The sequence below is a fragment of the Scyliorhinus torazame genome, chromosome 13, assembly GCF_047496885.1.
Source record: "Scyliorhinus torazame isolate Kashiwa2021f chromosome 13, sScyTor2.1, whole genome shotgun sequence".
Lineage (NCBI taxonomy): Eukaryota > Metazoa > Chordata > Chondrichthyes > Carcharhiniformes > Scyliorhinidae > Scyliorhinus > Scyliorhinus torazame.
The window spans coordinates 193785187-193810214 of NC_092719.1; the positions used below are offsets into that span (position 1 = coordinate 193785187).

Below are 25028 nucleotides of genomic sequence, written 5' to 3' on the forward strand. Positions count from 1 at the left end.
TGCATTCAGGGGCGACATTCTCCGACCCCCCGCCGGGTCGGAGAATCGCCGGGGGCTGGCGTGAATCCCGCCCCCGCCGGTTGCCGAAGTCTCAGGCACCGGATATTCGGCGGGGGCGGGAATCGCGCCGCGCCAGTTGGCGGGCCCCCCCGCTCGATTCTCTGGCCCGGATGGGCCGAAGTCCCGCCGATAAATTGCCTGTCCCGCCGGCGTAAATTAAATCACCTACCTTACCGGCGGGACAAGGCGGCGTGGGCGGGCTCCGGGGTCCTGGGGGGGCGCGGGGCGATCTGACCCCGGGGGGTGCCCCCACGGTGGCCTGGCCCGCGATCGGGGCCCACCAATCCGCAGGCGGGCATGTGCCGTGGGGGCACTCTCCCTTCAGCCTGAGGTGGAAGAGACTCCCTCCACTGCGCATGCGTGGGAAACTGTCAGCGGCTGCTGACGCTCCCGCGCATGCGCTGCCCGGAGATGTCATTTCCGCGCCAGCTGGCGGGGCACCAAAGGCCGTTTCCGCCAGCTGGCGGGGCGGAAATTCCTCCGGCGTCGGCCTAGCCCCTCAATGTTGGGGCTCGGCCCCCAAAGATGCGGAGGATTCCGCACCTTTGGGGCGGCGCGATGCCCGTCTGATTGGCGCCGTTTTGGGCGCCAGTCGGCGGATATCGTGCCGTTTCCGGAGAATTTCGCCCCAGATTATTATTTCCATACTTGTTATGCCAGAGGAGGAATTCAATTCCTGTTAGTTGTGGGGGCTCAATTTACTGCACTTATTGAGAAAAAGATTAGCAGCCTTTGGGGATTTATAGTTCAACTTATCTCAATTGGATGGGTCTTTGCAAAACAAAGCATTCACTTACATTCTTTTCTGATGTTTGTGTTTTCTAATTTCATCATTTTTTTAATACATGTTGTTACACACACAGAGATTGATAAATATATCTGAATCTTAAAGCTATGTTTTTCTTTAAACAGAAAACTGTTGCTGACATTCTTGCTACTGGACAGCTGTTCAGTAGGTTTGAAACCATTCTTGAGGTTAGTAAATTAAAAATACTTAACCCATTGAAATTTAAAACCTAACTGTATTTAATCTTTTTTATTTGAGCTTCTTTTCAATGAACTCACCGGGACTACAACTTATTTAGTGTTGACGGGCTTGTGAGGCCGTTAGCTTTACTGCAAGTCTGTGTTTGATTTAATGGCCGACTTCAACTGGAGAACCATTTCAAGATGTAGCTTTAAGAACATCAATCATGACTTTGAGTTTGAGCATCACACCTTTTCTTCTGCTGAGGAAAAGCCTAGCAGAGTTTAGCGAGTGAAAAATCTCTTGGTCAACCTGTCACAGTCAAGATCGCTCGCAGCTTCTGGGGGCAATGTTCACATTACTGTTTCTGTTCACAGTGGTGCTGCTGCTACTTCCAAAGCTGTCGCATAAACCCACCACTTTACATTGCACGATGACATATCGATATTGCCTATGTGTAGACTCTGTGTCACCATTTCAATAATATGCCTAAATGCTTGGTGCCCAACACAGAAATCCTAATGAGTTTTCTTCATGTGTATTAAATCCAGAGAAAGTTGTAGTCAAACAGGAAACGGATCATGTGTTTTAAATTTGGATGTTGGCTGAATTGATTTTTATCACCCTGACCCCTTTTCCAAACCCTGCAACTCCTCCTATAAGAAAAACATTTTCTTATAAAAATAAAAGAACTTTGGCTGCGAAGTGACAAGATCCATAAAATCTGGCACTTCTGAAACAGCTCTTGCAGCAGCCAGAGATTGTAAAATAAGCTCTGTGATGGTTTAAGCAGTGACGTGCTTGAATCCTGGCAACGGTGCGTTTTCCAAAGCGCCATAATCCCAGTTGAAAATGTCACACTTGTGTCCCATTAGTTGTTTATCTTATGTCTGAGTTTATTTTCTAAATTACAATGGAAGGAGTGATTCTGTGAAATGGATTGGCTGAAGGAATTAGCTGAGCATATGCAAAGCACAATATTCACTTAAAATTGAGTTGTTGTCATTATGACATTGCGACTCAATAAAATCAACATTAGCGGTGAGTGACAATGGACAACTCTTATATCGAAGTTGCACATGAAGGATTGTCCAAAAGTATTTTTGACTAATTTTGCAGAAGATTTTGTGTGTTGGCTGTATTCTTAATCAAGGCAACTTCATGCTACATAAACAAAAAAATTGTCTGCAAAATTGTGTCCTTTGTGATTAAAGTGTATATATATTGCTATCACATAAAGATATGGGGCGGAATTTGCGGCAGCGAGCGGGAAAAGCGACGTTGAAGCCTCCGGAAGACCTTGCATGAAGACCCTGTGGGTCGGGAATTAGTTGAAAAAAATTGAAGAGGCGGGTCGCACGTCACCACGCTGGTGGGGTGTGCTCTAACTGAGCCTGCACTGCCAGCAACTTAGTTTTTTTAAAAATCGGGATGCCATACTTAAAGGCCACCCCGGTGCACAAAAGTAAAAATAGACCATGCTTTCCCCATCCCCACCATGCAACACTCCTTCTGCACTGCCGTTGGCACTGAAGAGGGCAGTGCCGGGAGCTGTGCCAGAGGGCAGTGCCCGCACATGACCCTCTCTCGAGCGGTGCACTCACCTGACTTCCTCTGGTGGGACTTCACGCGATGTGAATGGATAATGTAACGGTGGGGCAGTGGTGGATTATCATGCGTCATGGTTTGATAATTATATTTCAATTTATTATAATGGGGTTCCAGACGTTGAACATTGGCTGTTCATTATGTCACTTGTGGGGGGATGGGGCCAATGGTGATGAGATTTCCCTTTGATGTAAAATGCGATTTGGGGCTCTCACCAAATTTTCAGCTCCCGTCACTAAACCAGTCCGAGACAAGGCACAGCGGAAATTCTGGCCACTGTATTTGATCTTCACCCATACCTTTGCTGAAATATAATGCAAAGTGTCTTATTGATGGAACTGTTAGTGACTTTAGAGTACAATAATAATTTAATTGTTTAATTTTGTGACAGAATTGTGATCTCCCTTTAATACTGGATGGCCCTGGGCCTTACACAGTCTTTGTGCCAAGTAACGATGCAGTGGACAAACTGAGAGATGGAACATTATTCTATATGTTTGGTGAGGTAGGTGCACAAACAAAAATGAATAAGAATTATACTCATTAAAGATCCAGTTTGTAAATATACAATAATGTTCTGCTTTTCCAGGAACTCTTTGCATTTTAATTCAAACAACTATGTTTTTTTAAAAAGTTCATGAAATAATTAAGTGCAGTGTGACTATTGCTTTTCTCCACACACTGATTACACTCCCTATAATCCTATTTACAGATCTACCTGTATTTGTGCCCACATAGAATTAAGGATCTGGGAAAATAAATGTTTTGCGCCATTTTGGTGGAATTCAGTCAGGGAAATGAAGGATTCAAATTTAGTTCTACACATGCTTCCAATAATGGTTTCTCCATTAGAGGATGCTGGTAGACTGAGAATAGTGACATTGTCTGAAAGCAAAGACATCAGTGCTTAGAACATAGAACACAGAACAGTACAGCACAGAACAGGCCCTTCGGCCGTTGATGTTGTGCCGAGCCTTGTCCGAAACCAAGATCAAGCTATCCCACTCCCTGTCATTCTGGTGTGCTCCATGTGCCTATCCAATAACCGCTTGAAAGTTCCTAAAGTGTCCGACTCCACTATCACAGCAGGTAGTCCATTCCACTGCTTATTTCTGCAGCTTTTATTGTAGGATCATTTGTTTTCTATTTTATAAATTGCTTTCTCTTGTTCTTTTGGTCTCACTGAGCTGTACACCAAATGCTGACTGAATGAACAGGCAATCTGTTCTCGAAGTTCTCCTCATGTTATGCCAGAAATGTGAGATCATCCATGCATCAACATGCCACCAATCTCTGCCTCATCCCGGAGATCCTGCGGCATTCTCCGGAACCTGCTGGGCGGGCCGTACCGGCGCCAAAGAGTGGCGTGAACCACTTCGGCGTCGGGCCGCCGGAAGGTGCGGAATCCTCTGCACCTTCAGCGGCTAGGCCGGCACCGCTAACTGGCGCCAAAGGGCCTCCGCCGGCCGGCGCAAGTTGGTGCATGCGCGGGAGTGTCAACATGTTCTGGCGTGATCCCAGCGCATGCGCAGGGGGTTCTTCACCTCGCCGGCCATGGCGGACCATTACAGCAGCCGGCGCGGAGGGAAAGAGTGCCCCCACGGCACAGGCCCACCCGCAGATTGATGGGCCTCGATTGTGGGGCGGGCCACCGTGGGGACCCACTGGGGCCAGATCCCCCCGCGCCCCCCCAGAGGACTCCGCATACCGCCCACAGAGCCAGGTCCCACTGGTAAGGATTTACGCCGGCGGGACTGGCTGAAAACGGGTGGCCACTCGGCCCATCGCGGAGCGGAGAATCACCGGCGCAACGCGATTCCCGTCCCCGCTGAAAAACCGGCTCCGGAGAATCCGGCAGCCGGCGTCGGGGTGGTGGGTGGGATTCACGCCCCCCCCCCCCCTCCCCCCCGGCGATTCTCCGGCCAGGCGGGGGGTCGGACAATCCCGCCGAGACAGAAATCAGAAACTCACTTTGTCTGGAATCATGAGGGCAAATTCAAGTATTGCAAATCACAGCTTTGCACATTCATGTACCAATGACCTTACCACTGCTCTGCTATGTCAACCTTAGCTATGCCTGGATTTTCATGCCTGCAACAGTGGTGGGGTTTCAAAACAGTGGACAGGATTTTTAAGGCGACAGTGTAAGGGTAACGGGCCCACACTCAGCAATCCCGTCTTTGCTGATCCCTTGCAAGGGTGAGCATTTCAGATACCCTGCTATTTTCATGAAGTCAGGCTTTTGCTGCGAGGAGATGTTGTGGTTCATTGCACGCCAGAGGAATCATGAACCACAGGGGGACATTAATCCCGAGTGGGGAGCCAAGAAAAACAGCCAGCTGCTCTTGGAATTCTTTAATTGCCAGGCTTTGAAATAGAAAAGAAAATGCTGTATTTTAAGTTAGATTTGTTCTTACTATAGTGATTGATTATAGGACTCTGTTCTGCAAAGGTAAGTTGACCACCATTGATCACCATTGTATGAGTGTTGACATGAATTACAGTATTTTTCCCAATGGAAAAAGTGACAAAAGAATTCAAAACTCTAGAAACCTTTTTTGTTATATTTTGGACTGAGATTTTAATATCCAGCAATCTTTAGTTTTGAAAGAGATTAATACCCTGGGATGTAGATTATTAGGCTCTGGTAATTTATTGGCTTCCAGTCCCATTAATTTCTCCAACACTATTTTTCCAGCAATACTAATTTTCTTCAATTCCTCCTTCTCACTGGACCTTTGGTTCGCTAGCATTTCTGGGAATTTAGTTGTGTCTTCCTCCATGAAGACAGAACTAAAGTAGTTGTTTAATTGCTCTGCCATTTCCTTGTTCTCTATTATAAATTCTCCCATTTCAGACTGGAAGAGACCTACATTTGCCTTGACTAATATTTTGTTTTTTTGCAGTCTTTTTTGCAGTCTGCTTTTATGTTCCATGCAAGTTTACTCTCATACTCTATTTTTCCCTTCTTAATCAATCTCCTAGTCCTCCTTTGCTGAATTCTGAACAGCTCATAATCCTTTGTATAGCCCCTCTTTGAATCAAATATAATCTTTAATTTGTTTTGCATGCCACGGTCGGGCCATTTTTCTTGTGTTTTTTCATTTGAAAGAAATGTATAACTGTTGCAAAACATACATTTATTTCTTAAGTACTAGCCATTGCATATCTACGATCATGCCTTTTAATGAAGTTCCCGAATCTATCTTAGCCAACTCACACCTTGTACCTTTGTAGTTAGCACCCTGGTTTCAGATTGGAATTGTTCATTTTCCATCTTCATGAAGAATTCTGTCATGTTATGGTCACAACTCCCTAATGGACTCTGCAACAAGATTGCTAATTAACATCTTCTCATTGCATAATACCACATCAAGGGTAGCATGTTCCCTAGTTAGTTCCTCAACAACCATCTAAAAATCTATCTCCTACTCACTTCAGGAATCCATCCACCATAGTATTGTTGCTAATTTGATTTTGCCCAATCTATATATAGATTAAAGTCACCCCTGATTACTGTAGCACATTTGTTACATCTTTAATTTCCTGTTTAATGCCGTCCTCACCATTACTGTTTGGAGGCCTTTAAACAACTCCTATTAATGTTTTTCTCCCCCCCCCCCCCCCTCCCTCCCCCACCCCCGTTGCTTCTTAGCTCCATCCTGACTGATTCTACATCTAGATTACATCTTTTGATGTAATGGGGGTTTTGGTTTGGGACTTAGGGTTGTTGGGTGTGGTGAGGATTTTGTCGGGATGTAGGGTACGGAGAGCTTGGAGAGGTGTTGGAACCTGTATGGGCAGTTTGGTGCGAATGGTGGGGGGATGGGGACAATACTGGGTGACGTGTTTTTGAGAGTAAGTGGCAGAGGAGTTTTAGGGAAGGGTGGAGGGGTGACAGTTGTGGTGTTGGGTGCTCTGGTGCACAGATGAGCCAACACAGTTGTATGTGGTACAACTCTATTTTATTTTAACTCTTATAATACAGTTCGTTCTGGATACTCTGCACGTGCTGTCTCCCTGAGTGTTTCGTGTAGCAGGTCTGTCCTGGTCCTCCTCTCCAGCTAATACTGACCACCGGGTGTCGTGTTTGTGCTTTTATATCTTTCTGTCATTGGTTGTGGTGGTGTGTGTTCTGATTTGTCTGTTGGTGTGTCTATCATGATGTGTGTGTTTGAATATCATGACATCCCTCCTTTTTACAAAGATATGTGCCTACGTGGTTATAAATATAATCGTGTCGTGAGTGCATCTAAGAGTGTGTGCGTGTGCTGTGTACAGCGTGTGTATATGACGTAACTATTTACATGGGGCGATGTCGGGTGCGTCACACTAACAAGGTTGTACCATAACAAAACATGGATGCGAGAAAAAAAAAAAACTTGAACAGTGGTCCGGTCAGACGATATCTGGAACAATAAACAACAACAGGTTATAATACAGAAGTGTTTGACTTTTTGAACGTATGAACAGCGTTATAAGTCCAGTCTAATGGGTGACCGCCTCAAGAATAGGCTGGTCCTCAAGCCGGTTCAGCTGTGGAGATTTGGGGTCACACTGGTTCACCTTGGACTGTTGGAGGTGATGCTGTTGCCGAAGTCTCTACTTTTCCATTTGTTGTACTTCGTGCAGTGCTTGGTTTTTTATTCGTGCAAATATAACATTCAACATCTTTGTTAGTGTTGCCTTGGCTGTGGTTTGGTTCTGGTGGCGATGGAAGGGGCATGATCCGTGGCATCTCCACAAAGTCATCCTTGGGAACCAGTGGAGGATCCGGCGTGTGCGTACGGTTCAGTTGCGAGCGTGGAAGGCGGCGCAAAGCTCGCTGATTGCGCCTACGCACCAATCCATCCGCCCTGCATGCCAGGAACCAGGTGGAGTCTTTTTTCTTTTTATGTTTGTGGTGGACGGCATCTTGTAGCCGATGGGTCGTTGCCATCGAAGTAGCACCATCACTAATATCATGCAAGGCGATGTCTGTGCCAGATGTGGAAGTTGGCCGAGACCGTGCACGCTGGTTCCGGCCACCTGCTGTGCCGGAAGGGCGACTCCGCAGAGAAACGTCGAAGCATGTCGCCTTGGAGAGAGAATTGTTGCTCGCATCAACGTCTGGCGATGGCGCGAATTGGTGTGTTCGTCTTGGACCGCCGGTGCTGGTCGCCACTGCCGACCCAGTGGGACTGCCACGCAATCCATTCCCTGTCGCCGTGGCATCCGCCGTCACCCTGAGCGTGCCATCACCGAGGCCGCGACACCGCCCGTCTGGAGCAAGGTCTGGCGTGCGCGAATCAGAGTCGGCGCTTGGCTGCTCCCCATCTGGAGTCCGGTCTGCCTTCCGTCGATGCTCCCCGTCCGGAGTCCCAACAGGTTCACTGGAGGCAGCCGAGATTCCCTGAAGCTGCACTTCTGGAGTCGGAACATGCAGGAATGCACCAACCAGTGGAGAGGCTCGAGCCATCGAGGGTGGAAGCGGTGCGCCGCCACCGCAGTCGTCAGTGGTCCCACCGTGATCGTCGAGTGCCTCGGTACGTACTAGGCGAGGTCTGTCACCTTGCACCTTTTGCATGGGAAGTGGGATGCTGTCGTCACTCGTCTCACATCCCGTGGATAGATCCTCATTAGCAGCTTGCTGTTCACTAGGGTTGGGTAAATTGTCAGAGTTTTCATCTGGTGGTGCACACCATGTCAGTGGACTGTCATTGTCTTGCCGTTGTCCTTCATTTGGGCTTTTCTTCTTTGGAATTTTAAATCTTCCCCCAGACATTGCAGAACCTTGTTTATTACCCCCAAATTCTCCCATATGTATGGTCTCGAATATAGGATCCAATGTTTCTATCGACATTGTACTATTTTCCAAAGAACATTCCGTTTCACTTTTCTTCTCAGGTACCTCATATGTATCCTTGTCTAATGTACATGCCTTCATGGTCTCTGGGTCTGATTTTGCTGGGACTGGCATGGTCACAGTCTCTCTTTTACTGTTCTCAATTGCCCACATTATACTCCCCATACATAACTGCTTAATCACTGAGGTTAGTGTGGTACAATGGATAATCGGGTCGACCTTATCTGCATCTTCACCATTAGTGGAAAGCACACTTGGTTCACTTGAAACTGCTGCGGGTTTTAAATTCGTTATCTGGCTACTCGATGTCGGTGTCCTCAGGATTCTTGCTCCAATGTTCTGCTCATTTATCAGTGGAGTGTGTATAGGTTCAATGCAATTAATGTTCCCCTCAAGGTTTGAAGAGTCATTACTGACTAACTGCTGGTCTCCGAAGTTGGGACTTTGCGGCGTTGTGTTGAAGGGAGACATTTGTCCCTGCTGTAGATATGATTCAGGTTGTGTTATTTCCATTACCTGAGGATCAATGTCTTGTCCATTTTTTCGATCCGTACTAAAACACTGGCAATTCTCAGTCTGCTCCTTGCAAGTTAAACATTCAATTAATTTCTTTAGCAAATCCTCAGCATCCTTCTGTGGCCGTGCAGCATTATTAATCTCTGTTCGGCTATAATGATCCTGAAGGTCAGCGCGTAAACCTTTTTTCTTCGGGCTTGGAAGAGGCGATTCCTTTGGCTTGTCTTCAATTGGGCTTGAACAGTCTTCAGCGCTGTGCCCTTCATTGTAGCATGAGAGACCGTCATGGTCATGCTGCTGTGTAGTGGAGCATGGTAGGCTGTTATAGCCTTCTTGCTGTTCACGTGAGCATGGCAGACTTGCATCGTCTGCCGCTGGTTGGTCAGGAGAGGTTGCTAGACACTCATGGTCTTGTTCCTGCAAGGACCGCACATTGGAGTCTTGCGTTGCTTCTATCGTGGAGGCTGTCCACGAGCTCTCTGTGGAGGCTTGTGACACTGGAGTCACTTCTTGTTCATGCAAGGACTGCGCTCTGGAGTCTTGCATGTCTTCTTTCATCGAGTCGGGAACGTTGAGCGGGACGTGGACCACGCTCTGTGTGGCAGCAGGGCGCTCTCCGTGTGCTTGCACCGCTCCCTGTCTGTTAATGTCAGGCTGCAGCATCATCCGGTACTGATAAGTTGGGACGTCATATCTGCTGGATTGAAGATCCTCAAATCCGAAAAATGAATCCGCATCTGCGTCAAATTCAATGTGGGGGCTGCCAATGTGCAACACGAAAAGTTCGTCCGAGTCATAGTCGTATAGGACCACGGAGCTATCATTGGGCTCGCGAGGTCCGGAAACACTGTAAAGATCGTCATCGAAGTATTCAAGGTCGGAATCATTGGCTTGTGCGTAGGTAACTGCTTGTCGGAGGGTTCTTCGGAGGTCAAATTCATCTCCTGGGTCAATTTGCGGCAATGTGCTGTCATTCCAGGTGAGGGAAGGTTGTTTTACAGCTTTAACAGATTTTTGTTTTTTTGATTTGTGACGTTTCCCTTTTAAATTGGATTTGGGACGTTTCCCCTTTAAATTGGTGCGGTCTGGGGCCTCTGACATCCTGACGCTCGGTATGTAGCACGTAGGAAGCGACTGCGCATGCTCAGATCGCTGTTCCTTTACCGATGGCCGTTTTCTTGACTGCGCATGCGCAGCATCTCGCGCATGCGCAAACGATACTTCCGGTTCTGCGCACTGCTCGCGCAACTGTGCTAGCGTGATACCTTTAGCAAGATGGCCGCCGAACTCGACCCAGCCCTCTGTCAGGCCCGGGATTTCGGCCTCTGGGAATTCGGGCTCCGGGATCCCAGGCACGAGGTGAGTACTGCCGCTTTTCTTACCTTTACTTGCCGATTGGATTGCGTTTTCTTCACAGTACTTGGAGAATTTGTCCAGGACTGCCTGGTAATCGTACCTTTGCTGCCTCCTGAAGAACCTGAACCTTGTGAATATTTCTCTTGCCCTTGCACCGGCGATGGTGAGGAGAAATTCAATTTTTTCGCTATCATCCAGGTCTTGGAGTTCAGCTGCCACCAGGAACAATTCGAACACTTGCCGGAAACGCCGCCAGTTTTCGCGGAGATCGCCGTAGCACTGGAGCGGCTGCGGAACCGGGAGCTCTATCATTTTGCCTGGGCACTGCTGGTTGTCTGTGTACACTGAGGTATGCCGGCAGGTATCGGTCCACTCCTGTACCATGTGGTGTTGGGTGCTCTGGTGCACAGATGAGCCAACACAGTTGTATGTGGTACAACTCTATTTTATTTTAACTCTTATAATACAGTTCGTTCTGGATACTCTGCACGTGCTGTCTCCCTGAGTGTTTCGTGTAGCAGGTCTATCCTGGTCCTCCTCTCCAGCTAATACTGACCACCGGGTGTCGTGTTTGTGCTTTTATATCTTTCTGTCATTGGTTGTGGTGTTGTGTGTTCTGATTTGTCTGTTGGTGTGTCTATCATGATGTGTGTGTTTGAATATCATGACAACAGTGACTAGGGCTGGGGCTGGGTCCGGCCTGCCAGGCGGGGCCTGGAAGGATGGTCATGGTGGGTAGGAAAGGCGGCGGAGGGGGGGGGGGGGTAGAGACCACCGCTCAGAGTGGTGGCATGGAACGTATGAGGGTTAGGGGGACCGTTGAAGAGAGCATGTGCTTTCTCGCATTTAACGGGCCTGAAAACGGACATAATGCTGTTACAGGAGACCCATCTGAGGGTAAAGGACCAGATGAGGCTGTGGAAGGGCTGGGTGAGCCAAGTGTTCCATTCTGGCTTCAATAGTAGGGCACGGGGGGTGGGGATATTGGTGGGTAAACGGGTGAGGTTCCAGAGGTGTAAGGTATAACGGATAAGGTGGGGCAGATACGTGACAGTGACAGGTGCGTTAGAAGGGAGGTTAGTGGTGTTGGTCTGTGTGTATGCCCCAAACTGGGATGATGCTGGGTTTGTGAGGAGGATTTTAACCGCCATACTGGACCTGGACACTCACCAGTTAGTACTGGTGGGGATTGGAAATTGGTGCTGGTCCCAAGGATGGATCGGTTTCAGACGCGCTCGCTGGTTCCTTCGGGGAGGAGTGGGAGGGGGGAGGTGTTAGTTGGGTTTATGAAGGAGATGGGAGGAGCGGACCCCTGGAGGTTTTTGAACCCATGGGTCAGGGAGTATTCGTTCTTCTCTTCGATACACAAGGTGTACTTGAGGATCAACGTTTTTGTGGTAGGGAAGGCGCTGCTGGCTGGGGTAAAGAAGGCGGAGTACTCAGGGATCATAATATCGGATCATGCGCCACACTCGGTGGATGTGGTCTTGGAGAAAGGTAGGCCCAGAGGCCAAGGTGGAAACTAGACGTGGGCCTGTTGACGGACCCAAATTTTTGCATCAAGGTGGGGAAGGTGATGGAGGAGTATGTGGAGTTCAACTGAAATGGGGAAGTCTCATCGTCGGTGTATTGGGAGACATTGAAGACAGTAGTGAGGGGGAAGGACATCACATTTAAGACTAAGGTGGATAGGGAGGTGTGGGAGATGCACAGTGGCCGATAGAGAAGAGTTTGGAGATGGATGGAAGACATGCGGAGGATCCGGAGCCAGGGCTATTGGTGAGGAGGAAGGAGTTGCAGGTAAAGTTTGACCTTCTGTCTATGAGTAGGGCGGTTCGGCAGTTGTTTTGTGTATGGGTTGTGTATGAGTATGGTGAGAAGGCCGGTCGATTGTTGGCGTGCCAGCTCCATGGGCAGGCAGCTGCGAGGGAGATGGTGCGGAGTAAGGATGGAACAGGAGGGGTGGTGGTGGCTCCAGCACACGCGAATAGGGTGTTTGAGGACTTTTATACGGGATTATATAAGGCGGAGCCGCCGGAGGATGAGTTGGAGATGAGGGAGTTTCTGGAGCAACTGGAGGTGGGAAAGGAGGAGAGGGCCGGGTTAGAGGAGCCTTGAGGATTGGACGAAGTGAAGGCATCGATGGGGAAGATGCAGTCAGGTAAGGCACTGGGGCTGGATGGGTTCCCGGTGGAATTTTATTAAACGTTTAAGGACAAGTACCGCCAATGTTTGAGGATGGGATGGCAAAGGGGCTGGTTTAGCACTGGGCTAAATCACTGGCTTTTAAAGCAGACCAAGGCAGGCCAGCAGCACAGTTCAATTCCTGTACCAGCCTCCCCGAACAGGTGCCGGAATGTGGCGACTAGGGGCTTTTCACAGTAACTTCATTGAAGCCTACTCGTGACAATAAGTGATTTTCATTTCATTTCATTTTCAAAGGGAGGGCTGCTGGAGATAATGAGGGTGGCATCTAGTTCATTGTCACTGAAAAAGGAAAAGGATCCGGTGGCGTGTAGGTGGTATAGGCCCATTTCTCTACTGAATGTGGAGGCCACGATACTGCCAAAGGTGTGGGCGGTGAGGCTGGAGGAATGTCTCCCTGAGGTGGTGGGGGAGGATCAGACGGCGTTCGCAAAGGGTATGCAGCTGTTGTCGAATGTGCGGCAGCTGCTGGATGTGATGCTTTCTCCGGAAGAGGGGAGGGAGTTAGAGGTGGTGGTGGCGTTAGATGTGGAGAAAGCATTTAACAGTGGAGTGGAGTTTGCAGAGAAGTTTGGGATTGGGCCTAAATTGTGGCTTGGGTAAAATTGCTACACAGGGACCCGACAGCTTGTGTGCGGAGGAATCAGACGCAGTCGGAGTACTTCCCACTGTACTGGGAAATGAGGCAGGGGTGCCCCATGTCCCCCCTCTTGTTTGTCTTGGTGATTGAGCCCTTGGAGATTGTGCTGAGGGGCTCGGGCCTATGGAAGGGGATAGTGAGGGGGGGGGTGGCATAGGAGCATAGGGTGTCTCTGTACACAGATGATTTACTGCTGTACGTTTCAGACTCGAGCACCTCCGTGCTGTCGGTTGGGGGGGGGGGTTTGGAGAGGGGGTCGTCTCAGCGATCTACGGTAGGATTATGGATGAGGACAAGGAGTGTATGGGATTAAGGCCAAGTGGGAGGAAAAGTTGGGGATGGGGCTGGAAGAAGGGTTATGGTGTGAAGAGCTGCAAAGAGTCAATGCCTCGACCTCATGTGTGAGTCTGGGGTTGATTCAACTAAAAGTAGTGTATAGGGCACACTGAATGAAAGCAAGGATGAGCCAGTTGTTTGAGGGGGTGGAGGATAGTTGCAAGCGGTGTGGGAGGGGCCCAGCCAACCATGTCCATATGCTCTGGTCCTGCCTGAAATGGGAGAAATATTGGGTTTGGTTTTCAGCACCATGTTCGAGGTTCTGCATGTGGATTTGGAGCCAGGACCCGAGAGGCCATATTCGGGGTGTCAGACCTGCTGGAGTTGCAGACGGGAGCGGAATTGACGTTTTAGCCTTCCCCTCATTGATTGCTCGCAGGCGGTTCTTGTTGGGGTGGAGGTCAGCTTCTCCCCCCTCCAATGCCTCAGCGTGGCTGGGGGGACCTGTTGGAGTTTCTGCCCTTGGAAAAGGTTAAATTTGCTCTGAGAGAGGCGGGTGAGGGGTTCCACCAGAGATAGGGGTTATTCATTTTACATTTTGGAGACCTGGTCACTGCCGATGGGGGATGGGGGGTGGGGGGGGGGGGGGGGTTGTCAGGTACAGTTGGTGTAAATATGTTAAAATGCTGAAAATGTTGAATAAAAATATTTTTTAAAAGAAGAAAACTGGAGCCTATATATGTATATGGTACTTTTTTTAAAGCTGCCAATGAGATCACAGGGCAAGATAATAAAAAGGTCATTTTGTTAACGGTTTGTGGGCCCTGGTGTGTTAAGATGGTTCAACGTTGACTGCAACTGGATGCAGTGAAACTAGAAACAGGCTTCTGACACAGGAGATGGTCCAACACTGTTTTATTGAACTTCCTGATTGCTGTACATAGTCTGCTGTGAGTTGAAACTCTTATCAATCTAACTGATAACTCCTACTGGCTTGACCAGACTAACTCTCTACCTCATGGTGATAGTGCTCACTGGCTTGTGCACTCTTATTATCGCAGTAGCTGTGTCCTGGAGAGAGAGGGAGAGTCTTAATGCCCTGGGTGCTTTATAGTGGTGGTGTCCTGTCTGGTGATTGCTTGTTAAGTGTCGTGTGTGTTCATTGGTTATCCTGTGTGTCAATCACTGCCTGTCTGCATCTCATTATATACATGAGTGGATATTATGACATCTCCATTTTTTGAAGTAACTTTTGGAACATGGCGATATATATACATGCATGATTATATACAAGTGGTGAGTGAATGAACATATGTACATGGGAAGGTGTCTATCGTGCAGATACAGAGCAAACTGAACAAAATTTACAAGATTTAAGTCTATAGATTCAGTCTTTGTGGCGGGCGACAAATTCTTGTCGATCGCCTCAGAGCTGGAGGGGGGGTCGCCGGCACTTGGACAGGCGGGATTGCTGCCATGTCGGTGGCCTCATGGAGAGGAGGGATCGCTGCCAGATCGGTGGTCTCGTGGAGCGAGATGTCTGGAGGATACATGATGACATGCGGAGAAGTGCAGCCAGGCAGTGGGCAAGGAACTTTTCGTAGTGCCCTCCTGTTGTGCCGTAGAATGGAGCCATCAGCCATTTGGACAACGAAGGACCTGGGGGCAGCCTGCCTGACGACAATAGCTGGGGCTGACAAACCTCCCTCAGGCAACTGGACGCGAACAACATCGTCTGGAGCCAGCGCAGGTAGATCCTTGGCATGAGCATCATACGTGATCTTCTGCTGGTCTCTGGATCGCTGCACTTTCTGCAGCACCGAGAGGCGGTCAAGGTCTGGAACACGGATGGCTGGAACAGTCGTCCTCAGGTTGCGGTTCATGAGCAGCTGCACTGGAGACAAACCAGTCGACAGAGGGGTTTCCCTGTATGCCAACAGCGCCAGGTTGAAGTCCGAGGCTGAGTCTGCAGCCTTGCACAGCAACCGCTTGACAATATGGACCCCTTTTTCGGCCTTCCCGTTTGATTGCGGGTAATGGGGACTGGATGTAATGTGACTGAAGTGGTAGGATCGTGCAAAGTCGGACTACTCTTGGCTGTAGAAACATGGGCCGTTATCACTCATTACTGTGAGTGGTATGCCGTGCCTGGCAAATATCTCTTTGCAGGCTTTAATCACTGACTTGGACGTGAGGTCCGACAGCTTCATCACTTCCGGGTAGCTGGAGAAGTAGTCGACCAAGAGCACATAATCACACCCATTTGTGTGAAAGAGGTCTATCCTCACCTTGGACCATGGAGAAGTCATGATCTCGTGCTGTTGCAGTGTTTCCTTGGGCTGAGCTGGTTGAAACTTCTGGCATGTTGTGCAGTTGAGGACTGTGTTGGCAATGTTCCTGGCTGATGCCAGGCCAGTAGACATTTTCCGACCCCGAGGTGACCCTCATGGATCTGTCTGAGCACCATGGCTTGCATGCTTTGGGGAATGATGATTCTATCAGGTTTAAGAAGGATCCCCTCAACAACCGTTAACTCGTCCTTAACGTTGAAGAACTGGGGGCACTGCTCCTTTTGCCAGCCATGGGCAAGGTGTTGCATCACGCATTGCAGTTGAGAATCTTTGGCAGTTTCTTCGCGTATCTGGGCAACTCGTTCATCAGTAGCTGGGAGGTTGCTGGCACACAACTGCACCTGTGCCTCGATGTGGCGAATGAAGTTGCCCGGCTCACACGGCGTGGTGATGGATCGGGATAGGGCATCCGCGACGATCAGCTCCTTGCCTGGTGTGTAGACGCGTTCGAAGTCATATCGGCGGAGACGAAGAAGAATTTGCTGCAGCCAAGGTGTCATGTCATTTAAATCCTTCTGGATTATGTGGACTAAAGGCCTGTGGTCTGTTTCCACCGTGAACTTCGGCAGACCGTACACGTAGTCATGAAATCTGACTATTCCTGTCAGGAGACCCAGACACTCCTTTTCGATCTGGGCATACCGTTGTTCGGTCGGAGTTATGGCCCTGGAGGTATATGCCACTGGAGCCCAGGACGAGGAATCGTTTCGCTGGAGGAGCACCGCCCCAATGCCATCCTGGCTTGCGTCTGTGGATATCTTGGGATCCTTGGTTGGGTCAAAGAACGCCAGTACTGGGGCTGTGGTGAGGTTCGCCTTCAGCTCAAGCCACTCCGCTTGATGAGCGGAAAGCCACTGGAACACTGTCGACTTTTTAACGAGATGCCGGAGGGTCGTAGTGTGGGATGCTATGTTGGGAATGAATTTTCTGAGAAAATTTACCATCCCGAGGAAGCAGAGGACCGCCTTTTTGTCCTCTGGTGTCTTCATGGCATTGATTGCCAGCACCTTGTCGGCGTCAGGTTGCACACCTCGCTGTGAAATGTGGTCACCTAAAAACTTGATAGCGGACCGCCCAAACGAGCATTTGGCCCTGTTGAGCTGGAGGCCATTTTCATGAATCCTCTGGTAAACCTGTTTGAGGCGAGCAATGTGATCCTCGGGAGTCATGGACTAGATGATCACGTCGTCCACATAGACTCGCACCCTCTCGATGCCCTCCATCATTTGCTCCATTCTGCGATGAAATACTTCGGAAGCTGATATGATACCAAAAGGCATGTGGTTGTAGCAATACCTGCCGAACGGAGTGGTAAAAGTGCACAGCTTCCGACTGGACTCGTCCAGCTGAAATTGCCAGAAGCCACGGGAGGCGTCCAGCTTGGTAAAGAATTTGGCGTGAGCCATCTCACAGGTCAATTCTTCATGCTTCGGGATCGGGTTATGCTCCCACATGATGTTGCGATTCAGGTCTTTGGGATCAATGCAAATGCGGAGTTCGCCAGAGGGTTTCTTGACGCAGACCATGGAGCTGACCCAGTCTGTTGGTTCCGTGACCTTTGAGATGATGCCCTGGTCTTGGAGCTCTCGTAGCTGCGTTTTCAGACGATCCTTGAGAGGAGCCGGCACCCGGCGTGGTGCATGGATGACTGGGGTGGCATTCGGCTTGAGCAATATCTTGTAGCAATATGGGAGCGTGCCCATCCCATCAAACACACTGTGGTATTGTGTGAGAATGTCGTCTATCTCAGCCTGGAGATTCGCATTGGGCGAGGCCGTCGCCGGTGTCGAGGACATGGCATGAACTCGCTGTACCAGATTTAGGAGTTTTAATGCACGAGCACCGAGCAGGGATGCCTTGTCAGGCCGGACGATCTCGAATCTCAACATCACCTTGATTGCCTTGTGAGAGACACCTAGCTGACACGACCCACTGGCAGCTATGGCATTACCATTGTAGTCAAGGAGCTGGCAGGCTGGTGGAAGAATGCTAGGTTGGTGTCAGATGCTGTCGAGGTCCGACTGTGATATGAGGTTCGCAGACGCGCCAGTGTCCAATTTAAATCGGATGCGAGACTGGTTGACCGTGATGACGGCACACCACTCGTCGTCAGGATCCACACTGAGGATCGAAAGGCGGTTGGCAGGCACGGTAGAGACCAACTCGCGTGTGGTGATGATGCCCACCTGATATGGAGATCGAGGCAGTCAGCATCGGGGTCCATTGGGCTGTCTGGATCAGAATCCTGCATGCCTTGTTGTACGCAGCGGACACGTCTGTGCTGCAGCTGGGATCGCTGGCTGTTGTTCGGTGGAGCGGACCTGCAGAAGGTCGCGTAGTGGCCAGGCTTTCCACACTGTAGGCATCGCCTGCCTTTGGCTGGACATTGCCGCTTTAAATGGGCGGAGCCACAATTCGGACACGTCATGACGCTGACGTCAGCACGTTCTGTGTGCCATCGCGCATGCGCAGTGCGGTCGGCCGACGTTCGCGCATGCGTCTCAGGGTCTTCGGCCTCATCGTCCACCCGGTCGTGGCGCGCATGTGTGGGGACCTGTGAAAAGCGCGCAATACGCCCACTCTCCTCGATGCTCAGGCCTTGCATTTTTGCTATGCCCTGCACCCTTTCTGCCTCGTGAGATGGCCAGTTTTGCAGTTTCTGCCGCCCTGATGCGGGAGTAGCAATTTCTGGCATGCTCATGGACAACGCATGTTCAATGGCGACGGAGAGGGTCAACTATTTGATTTTGAGGAGCTTTTCCATGCCGCTGGATGGCTGCTTGCTGGTCGTTGCAGATGCACTTGAGGTAGGTTCATTAGGATTAATAGCACTCTGGTACCATGATGTCTTCAGTAAGTTGGTTCAACGTTGACTGCAACTGGATGCAGTGAAACTAGAAACAGGCTTCTGACACAGGAGATGGTCCAACATTGTTTTATTGAACTTCCTGATTGCTGTACATAGTCTGCTGTGAGTTGACACTCCATCAATCTAACTGATAACCTCCTACTGGCTTGACCAGACTAACTCTCTACCTCATGGTGATAGTGCTCACTGGCTTGTGCACTCTTATTATCGCAGTAGCTGTGTCCTGGAGAGAGAGGGAGAGTCTTAATGCCCTGGGTGCTTTATAGTGGTGGTGTCCTGTCTGGTGATTGCTTGTTAAGTGTCGTGTGTGTTCATTGGTTATCCTGTGTGTCAATCACTGCCTGTCTGCATCTCATTATATACATGAGTGGATATTATGACATCTCCATTTTTTGAAGTAACTTTTGGAACATGGCGATATATATACATGCATGATTATATACAAGTGGTGAGTGAATGAACTGATAACCTCCTACTGACATGACCAGACTAACTCTCTACCTCATGGTGATAGTGCTCACTGGCTTGTGCACTCTTACTATCTCAGTGATGCTCGATCAATAACTCCAGAAGCGAGATTGGAGACAATTGAAGGCTTTATTACCCTAGATGTTTCCCCCAGCAACGCGGGTACAGAAGGCAGCTGCTGGGGAGACATGGGCTCTTATACTCCGCCTTTCTGGGCGGAACCAGCAGGCAGGCTTAACCAATGAAAACAGTACCTCCTACACCAATGGTCTTACAGCATTACAGGGTACCGTAATACCTCTAATACCGACTACCAGATTCACCCGCTGTTAAAAAAGAGTCCGGCGGGGTAGGTGGCCTCACATTACATAGTGGTAGAGGTTAAGGTTATGGAGGTACCCCTAATATATCAGTACAGTGGTTTTGCCTCGTTACATTGCAACTATTTACATAATTTATTTACAGTTCAGAATGAAGCAATTAGTCGATCTGGGGCCCTGGTCGTCCTCTGCGATCGTCGTAGCTTCGGTGGTGATGTAGGTGCCGGCTCGGGCATCTGTGGCTCCAGGAGAGTGGCTTCGGCTTCTTCGGCAGCTTCATCACCCCTAGACAGGACCGGTGGGAGGACCGATCTACCTGGGAAGGGGGCGGCTGTGGGGTGCGCTGGTGGGAGGGAGGGTGGGACTGGTGGTGGGGGTGGGGGTGGGGATCCAGCGGGCTCCAGGTCCCGTAGGGAGACCGTATCCTGTCGGCCGTCGGGGTACGCCACGTAGGCGTATTGAGGGTTAGCGTGGAGGAGATGGACCCTCTCGACAAATGGGTCCGACTTGTGGGCACGTGTTTGCGGAGCAGGATGGGTCCAGGAGCTGCCAGCCAGGTTGGGAGCGAGGTCCCAGAGGAGGACTTCCTAGGGAAGACAAGGAGACGTTCGTGAGGTGCTTGGTTGGTCGTGGTACACAGCAGTGACCGGATGGAGTGGAGGGCGTCCAGGAGGACCTCCTGCCAGCGGAAGACTGGGAGATACCTGGACCGTAGGACCAGTAGGATGGTCTTCCAGACCGTTCCGTTCTCCATCTCTACCTGTCCGTTTCCCCGGGGGTTGTAACTGGTCGTCCTGCTCGAGGCAATGCCCTTGCTGAGCAGGAATTGACGCAGTTCGTCGCTCACAAAGGAGGACCCCCTATTGCTGTGTATGTAGGCGGGGAAACTGAACAGCGTAAAGATACTGTGGAGGGCTTTTATGACGATGGCTGCGGATATGTCGGGGCAGGGAATGGCGAGTGGGAACCGGGAGTACTCGTCAATCACGTTCAGGAAGTACGTGTTGCGGTCGGTGGAGGGGAGGGGCCCTTTGAAGTCCATACTGAGGCGTTCAAAGGGAGGGGAAGCCTTTATCAGGTGCGCTTTCTCTGGCCTGTAGAAGTGCGGCTTGCACTCCGCGCAGATTTGGCAGTTCCTGGTGGCTGTCCTGACCTCCTCGATGGAGTAGGGCAGGTTGCGGGTTTTAATGAAATGGAAGAATCGAGTGACCCTCGGGTGGCAGTGGTCCTCGTGGAAGGCTCGGAGGCGGTCCACTTGTGCGTTGGCACATGTGCCGCGGGATAGGGCACCAGAAGGATTGTTTAGCTTCCCGGGATGATATAAGATCTCATCATTGTAAGTGGAGAGTTCGATCCTCCACCGTAAGATCTTGTCGTTCTTTATCTTGCCCTGCTGTGCATTATCGAACATGAAGGCCACCGACCGTTGGTCAGTGAGGAGAGTGAATCTCCTGCCGGCCAGGTAATGCCTCCAATGCCGCACAGCTTCTACTATGGCCTGGGCCTCCTTTTCAACTGAGGAATGGCGGATTTCTGAAGCGTGGAGGGTGCGTGCGAAGAAGGCCACGGGTCTGCCCGCTTGGTTGAGGGTGGCCGCCAGAGCTACGTCAGACACGTCGCTCTCGACTTGGAAGGGGAGGGACTCATCGATGGCGTGCATCGTGGCCTTTGCGATGTCAGCTTTGATGCGGCTGAAGGCCTGGCGGGCCTCTGTCGACAGGGGAAAAACCGTGGATTGGATTAATGGGCGGGCCTTGTCCGCATAGTTGGGGACCTACTGGGCATAATAAGAGAAAAATCACAGACAACGTTTCTGGGCCTTGGAGCAGTGAGGGAGGGGGAACTCCATGAGGGGGCGCATGCGTTCAGGGTCTGGGCCAATAACTCCATCATGCACTTCGTAGCCGAGGATGGCGTGACGGTCGGTGCTGAACACGCATTTATCCTTGTTGTATGTGAGATTAAGGATTTTTGCGGTATGGAGGAATGTTCGGAGGTTGGTGTCATGGTCCTGCTGGTCGTGGCCGCAGATGGTGACATTATTGAGGTACGGAAACGTGGCCCGCAAATCGTACCGGTCAACCATTCGGTCCATCTCTCGTTGGAAAACCGAGACTCCATTAGTGACACCTAAGGGAACCCTTAGGAAGTGGTAGAGTCGCCCATCTGCTTCAAAAGTAGTGTATTTGCGGTTGCTAGGGCAGCTGGGGAGCTGGTGGTAGGCGGACTTTAGATCCACTGTGATGAACGGTTACTGCCTTATCATCATGTAAGGTGATGTCCCCTTTAAGACCAGGCTTGGAACCCTGGGGACTCCGCCTCTGGCTCCGCCCATCTGGGAGCCATACATAAAGGCCTGCCTCATGGTCTGTATAGCAGTCAGCTCTCGTCCATATCTGTAGCACAGTTATTAGCCTAATAAAGCCTTCTTTACAGTTTAATCTCTAAGCATCATTATTGAGGGTACCTCAATTTATTAGCTAAACTAGATTCAGGATGGACGCAGGCCTAAAACCAGAGAAGCTCAATCTGGAAGCACGAACGCCGGAGGCAAAGGAAATTTTTAAATACTGGCTGCGGTGCTTTGAGGCCTACCTGGACTCCGCAGAGACTCCCATCCTGGGGCCACGCAAGCTGCGTCTACTCCACGCCCGGGTGAGTCACAGAATCTCCGCCACGCTCGAAAAGGCGACGACTTATGAGGAAGCGATTGAGTTGCTCCGCAAGTGGTTTGTCAAACCCGTCAATGAGATGCACGCCCGGCATCTGCTCTCTACCTGCCGGCAGCAGCGCTCGGGGGAATCGCTCGACGAGTTTGTTGAGAAACTCACCGCGCTGGCCAGGGACTGTGACCATCAGGATGTGACAGGGGAAGTCCATATGAACCTGCACATCAGAGATTCTTTCGTGTCCGGCATCCGCTCGACCTACATCCGGCAGCGACTGCTCGAAAACGGGGCAAAAGACCTACAGGAGACGCTAACGCTCGCCTCCTCGCTGGAGGTGGCCCGACGTAACTTGGGTACGTACCCCGCGGACTCTGCCAGCCCCCCCCGGACTTCCTCAGACTCGCCCGTATTACAAGCCTGCGCTACGCGGCGACCCGCTCACCATGGGGGCACACCTTGCTACTTCTGCGGGCAGGGCCAGCACCCACGCCCACGCTGCCCAGCCCGCTCCGCGATCTGCAGCGACTGCGGGAAGAAAGGGCACTTTGCGAGGGTCTGCCTGGCCAGACCCAGGGGCCAGCAAAACAAAGAACAGCCGGCTAGAAAATCAGGCTCTCAGGCCCGCAGGCCTCGCAATGCTGCTGCGCACCGACCCGACACGTCCTCTTCTGACGCGTCATCAGCCTCGTGCGAATCATGGGAGTGGCCACCTGGTCGGCGGCCATCTTCTCGACCCGACACGTGCGACCAGCGGCAGCGGCCATTTTACGACTCCAATCACCCTCGATCAAACTCGGCCAAAACACCTGCAGAACTCCATGATGCAGGTCCAGGTCAACGGGCACGACACTGCATGCCTCTTCGACTCCGGGAGCACGGAGAGCTTTATCCACCCTGAAACGGTAAGGCGCTGCTCCCTGCGCACCCAGCCCACATCCCAAACCATAGCCCTCGCATCTGGGTCCCACTCGGTACAAATCACGGGGTACTGTATTGCGGATCTCTCGATCCAGGGTGCCAAATACACCCGTTTCAAATTTTATATCCTCCCTCACCTCTGTGCCCCCCTGCTGCTCGGACTGGATTTCCAGTGCAGCCACCGAAGCCTGACACTGAAGTTCGGCGGACCCTTGCCCCCCCTCACGGTGTGCTGCCTTGCGACACTGAAAGTCGCACCCCCCTCGCTATTCGCTAACCTCACTCCCGACTGTAAGCCCGTCGCCACCAGGAGCCGGCGCTACAGTGCCCAAGATATGGCTTTTATCAAGTCAGAGGTCCAGCGTTTACTGGGAGAGGGGGTCATCGAGGCTAGCAACAGCCCTTGGAGAGCGCAAGTGGTGGTAGTCCGGTCCGGGGAGAAGAAACGGATGGTCGTGGATTATAGCCAGACCATAAACCGATTCACGCAGCTTGATGCGTACCCCCTTCCTCGCATCGCGGAAATGGTAAATCGGAGTCTTTTCCACGGTCGACCTCAAATCTGCCTACCACCAGCTCCCCATCCGACCAAAAGACCGCCTCTATACTGCCTTCGAAGCAGCCGGCCGGCTCTTCCACTTCCTCAGGGTCCCCTTTGGTGTCACAAATGGGGTCTCCGTCTTCAAAGGGCGATGGACCAAATGGTGGACCAGTACGGTTTGCGGGCTACATACCCGTACTTGGACAATGTCACCATCTGCGGCCATGATCAGCAGGACCATGACGCTAACCTCAAAAAGTTCCTCCAGACCGCCCGAGCCCTTAACCTGACCTATAACGAGGGCAAATGCGTTTTCCACACCACCCGGCTGGCCATCCTCGGCTATGTCGTGGAAGACGGGGTCCTAGGTCCCGACCCCGACCGCATGCGCCCCCTTAAGGAACTCCCTCTCCCCCGCAGCCTCAAGGCCCTCAAACGGTGCTTGGGGCTTTTCTCCTATTACGCCCAGTGGGTCCCCAAGTATGCGGACAAAGCCCGCCCACTCCTAAAGACCACCACTTTTTCCCTCTCGGCTGAGGCTCAATTGGCCTTCAACCGCATCAAGGCCGACATCATCAAGGCCGCCATGCACGCGGTGGACGAAACCATCCCTTTCCAGGTAGAGAGCGATGCATCAGACATCGCCCTGGCTGCTACCCTCAATCAAGGAGGCAGGCCAGTAGCGTTCTTCTCCCGAACCCTCACCGCCTCCGAGATTCGACACTCTGCAGTCGAAAAGGAGGCACAAGCCATTGTGGAGGCTGTGCGGTGCTGGAGACACTACTTCGCCGGTAGGAGGTTTACCCTCGTCACCGACCAACGGTTGGTCGTCTATATGTTCGATAACACGCAACGGGGCAAAATAAAAAACGATAAAATTTTGAGGTGGAGGATCGAACTCTCCACCTACTCGTACGATATCAAGTATCGTCCAGGGGAGCTTAATGAGCCCCCAGATGCCCTGTCCCGCGGCACATGCGCCAACGCGCAGGAGGACCGCCTGCAAGCCATCCACAATGACCTCTGCCACCCGGGGGTTAGCCGGCTCATCCATTTCATCAAGTCCCGCAACCTACCTTACTCAACCAAGGAGGTCAAGGCCATGGTCAGGGCCTGCCAGGTCTGTGCGGAGTGCAAACCGCACTTTTATCGGCCAGACAAGGTTCGGCTCGTGAAGGCCTCGGGCCCCTTTGAGCGACTGAGCGTGGACTTCAAGGGGCCCCTCCCGTCCACCAACCGTTATGCCTATTTCCTCACCGTGATCGATGAGTTCTCCCGTTTCCCATTCGCCATTCCCTGCACCGACATGACCTCAGCCACGGTGATTAAGGCACTGCACAGCATCTTCACCCTGTTCGGTTTCGCTGCTTATATCCACAGCGACCGGGGTACATCGTTCATGAGCGATGAACTGCGTCA

The 25028-nt window shown here is 51.1% G+C and overlaps 1 protein-coding gene across 1 annotated transcript in view; it reads left to right on the forward strand.

The window, feature by feature from the left end:
- The window catches only part of stab1 (stabilin 1), a 416947-nt gene that overhangs the window by 116322 nt on the left and 275597 nt on the right, over positions 1–25028 (forward strand). Inside the window, exons 14-15 of the mRNA XM_072472659.1 lie at positions 973–1035; positions 3027–3140. Coding sequence (XP_072328760.1) covers positions 973–1035; positions 3027–3140 — 177 coding nt within the window. The remainder of the gene's footprint in view (positions 1–972; positions 1036–3026; positions 3141–25028) is intronic.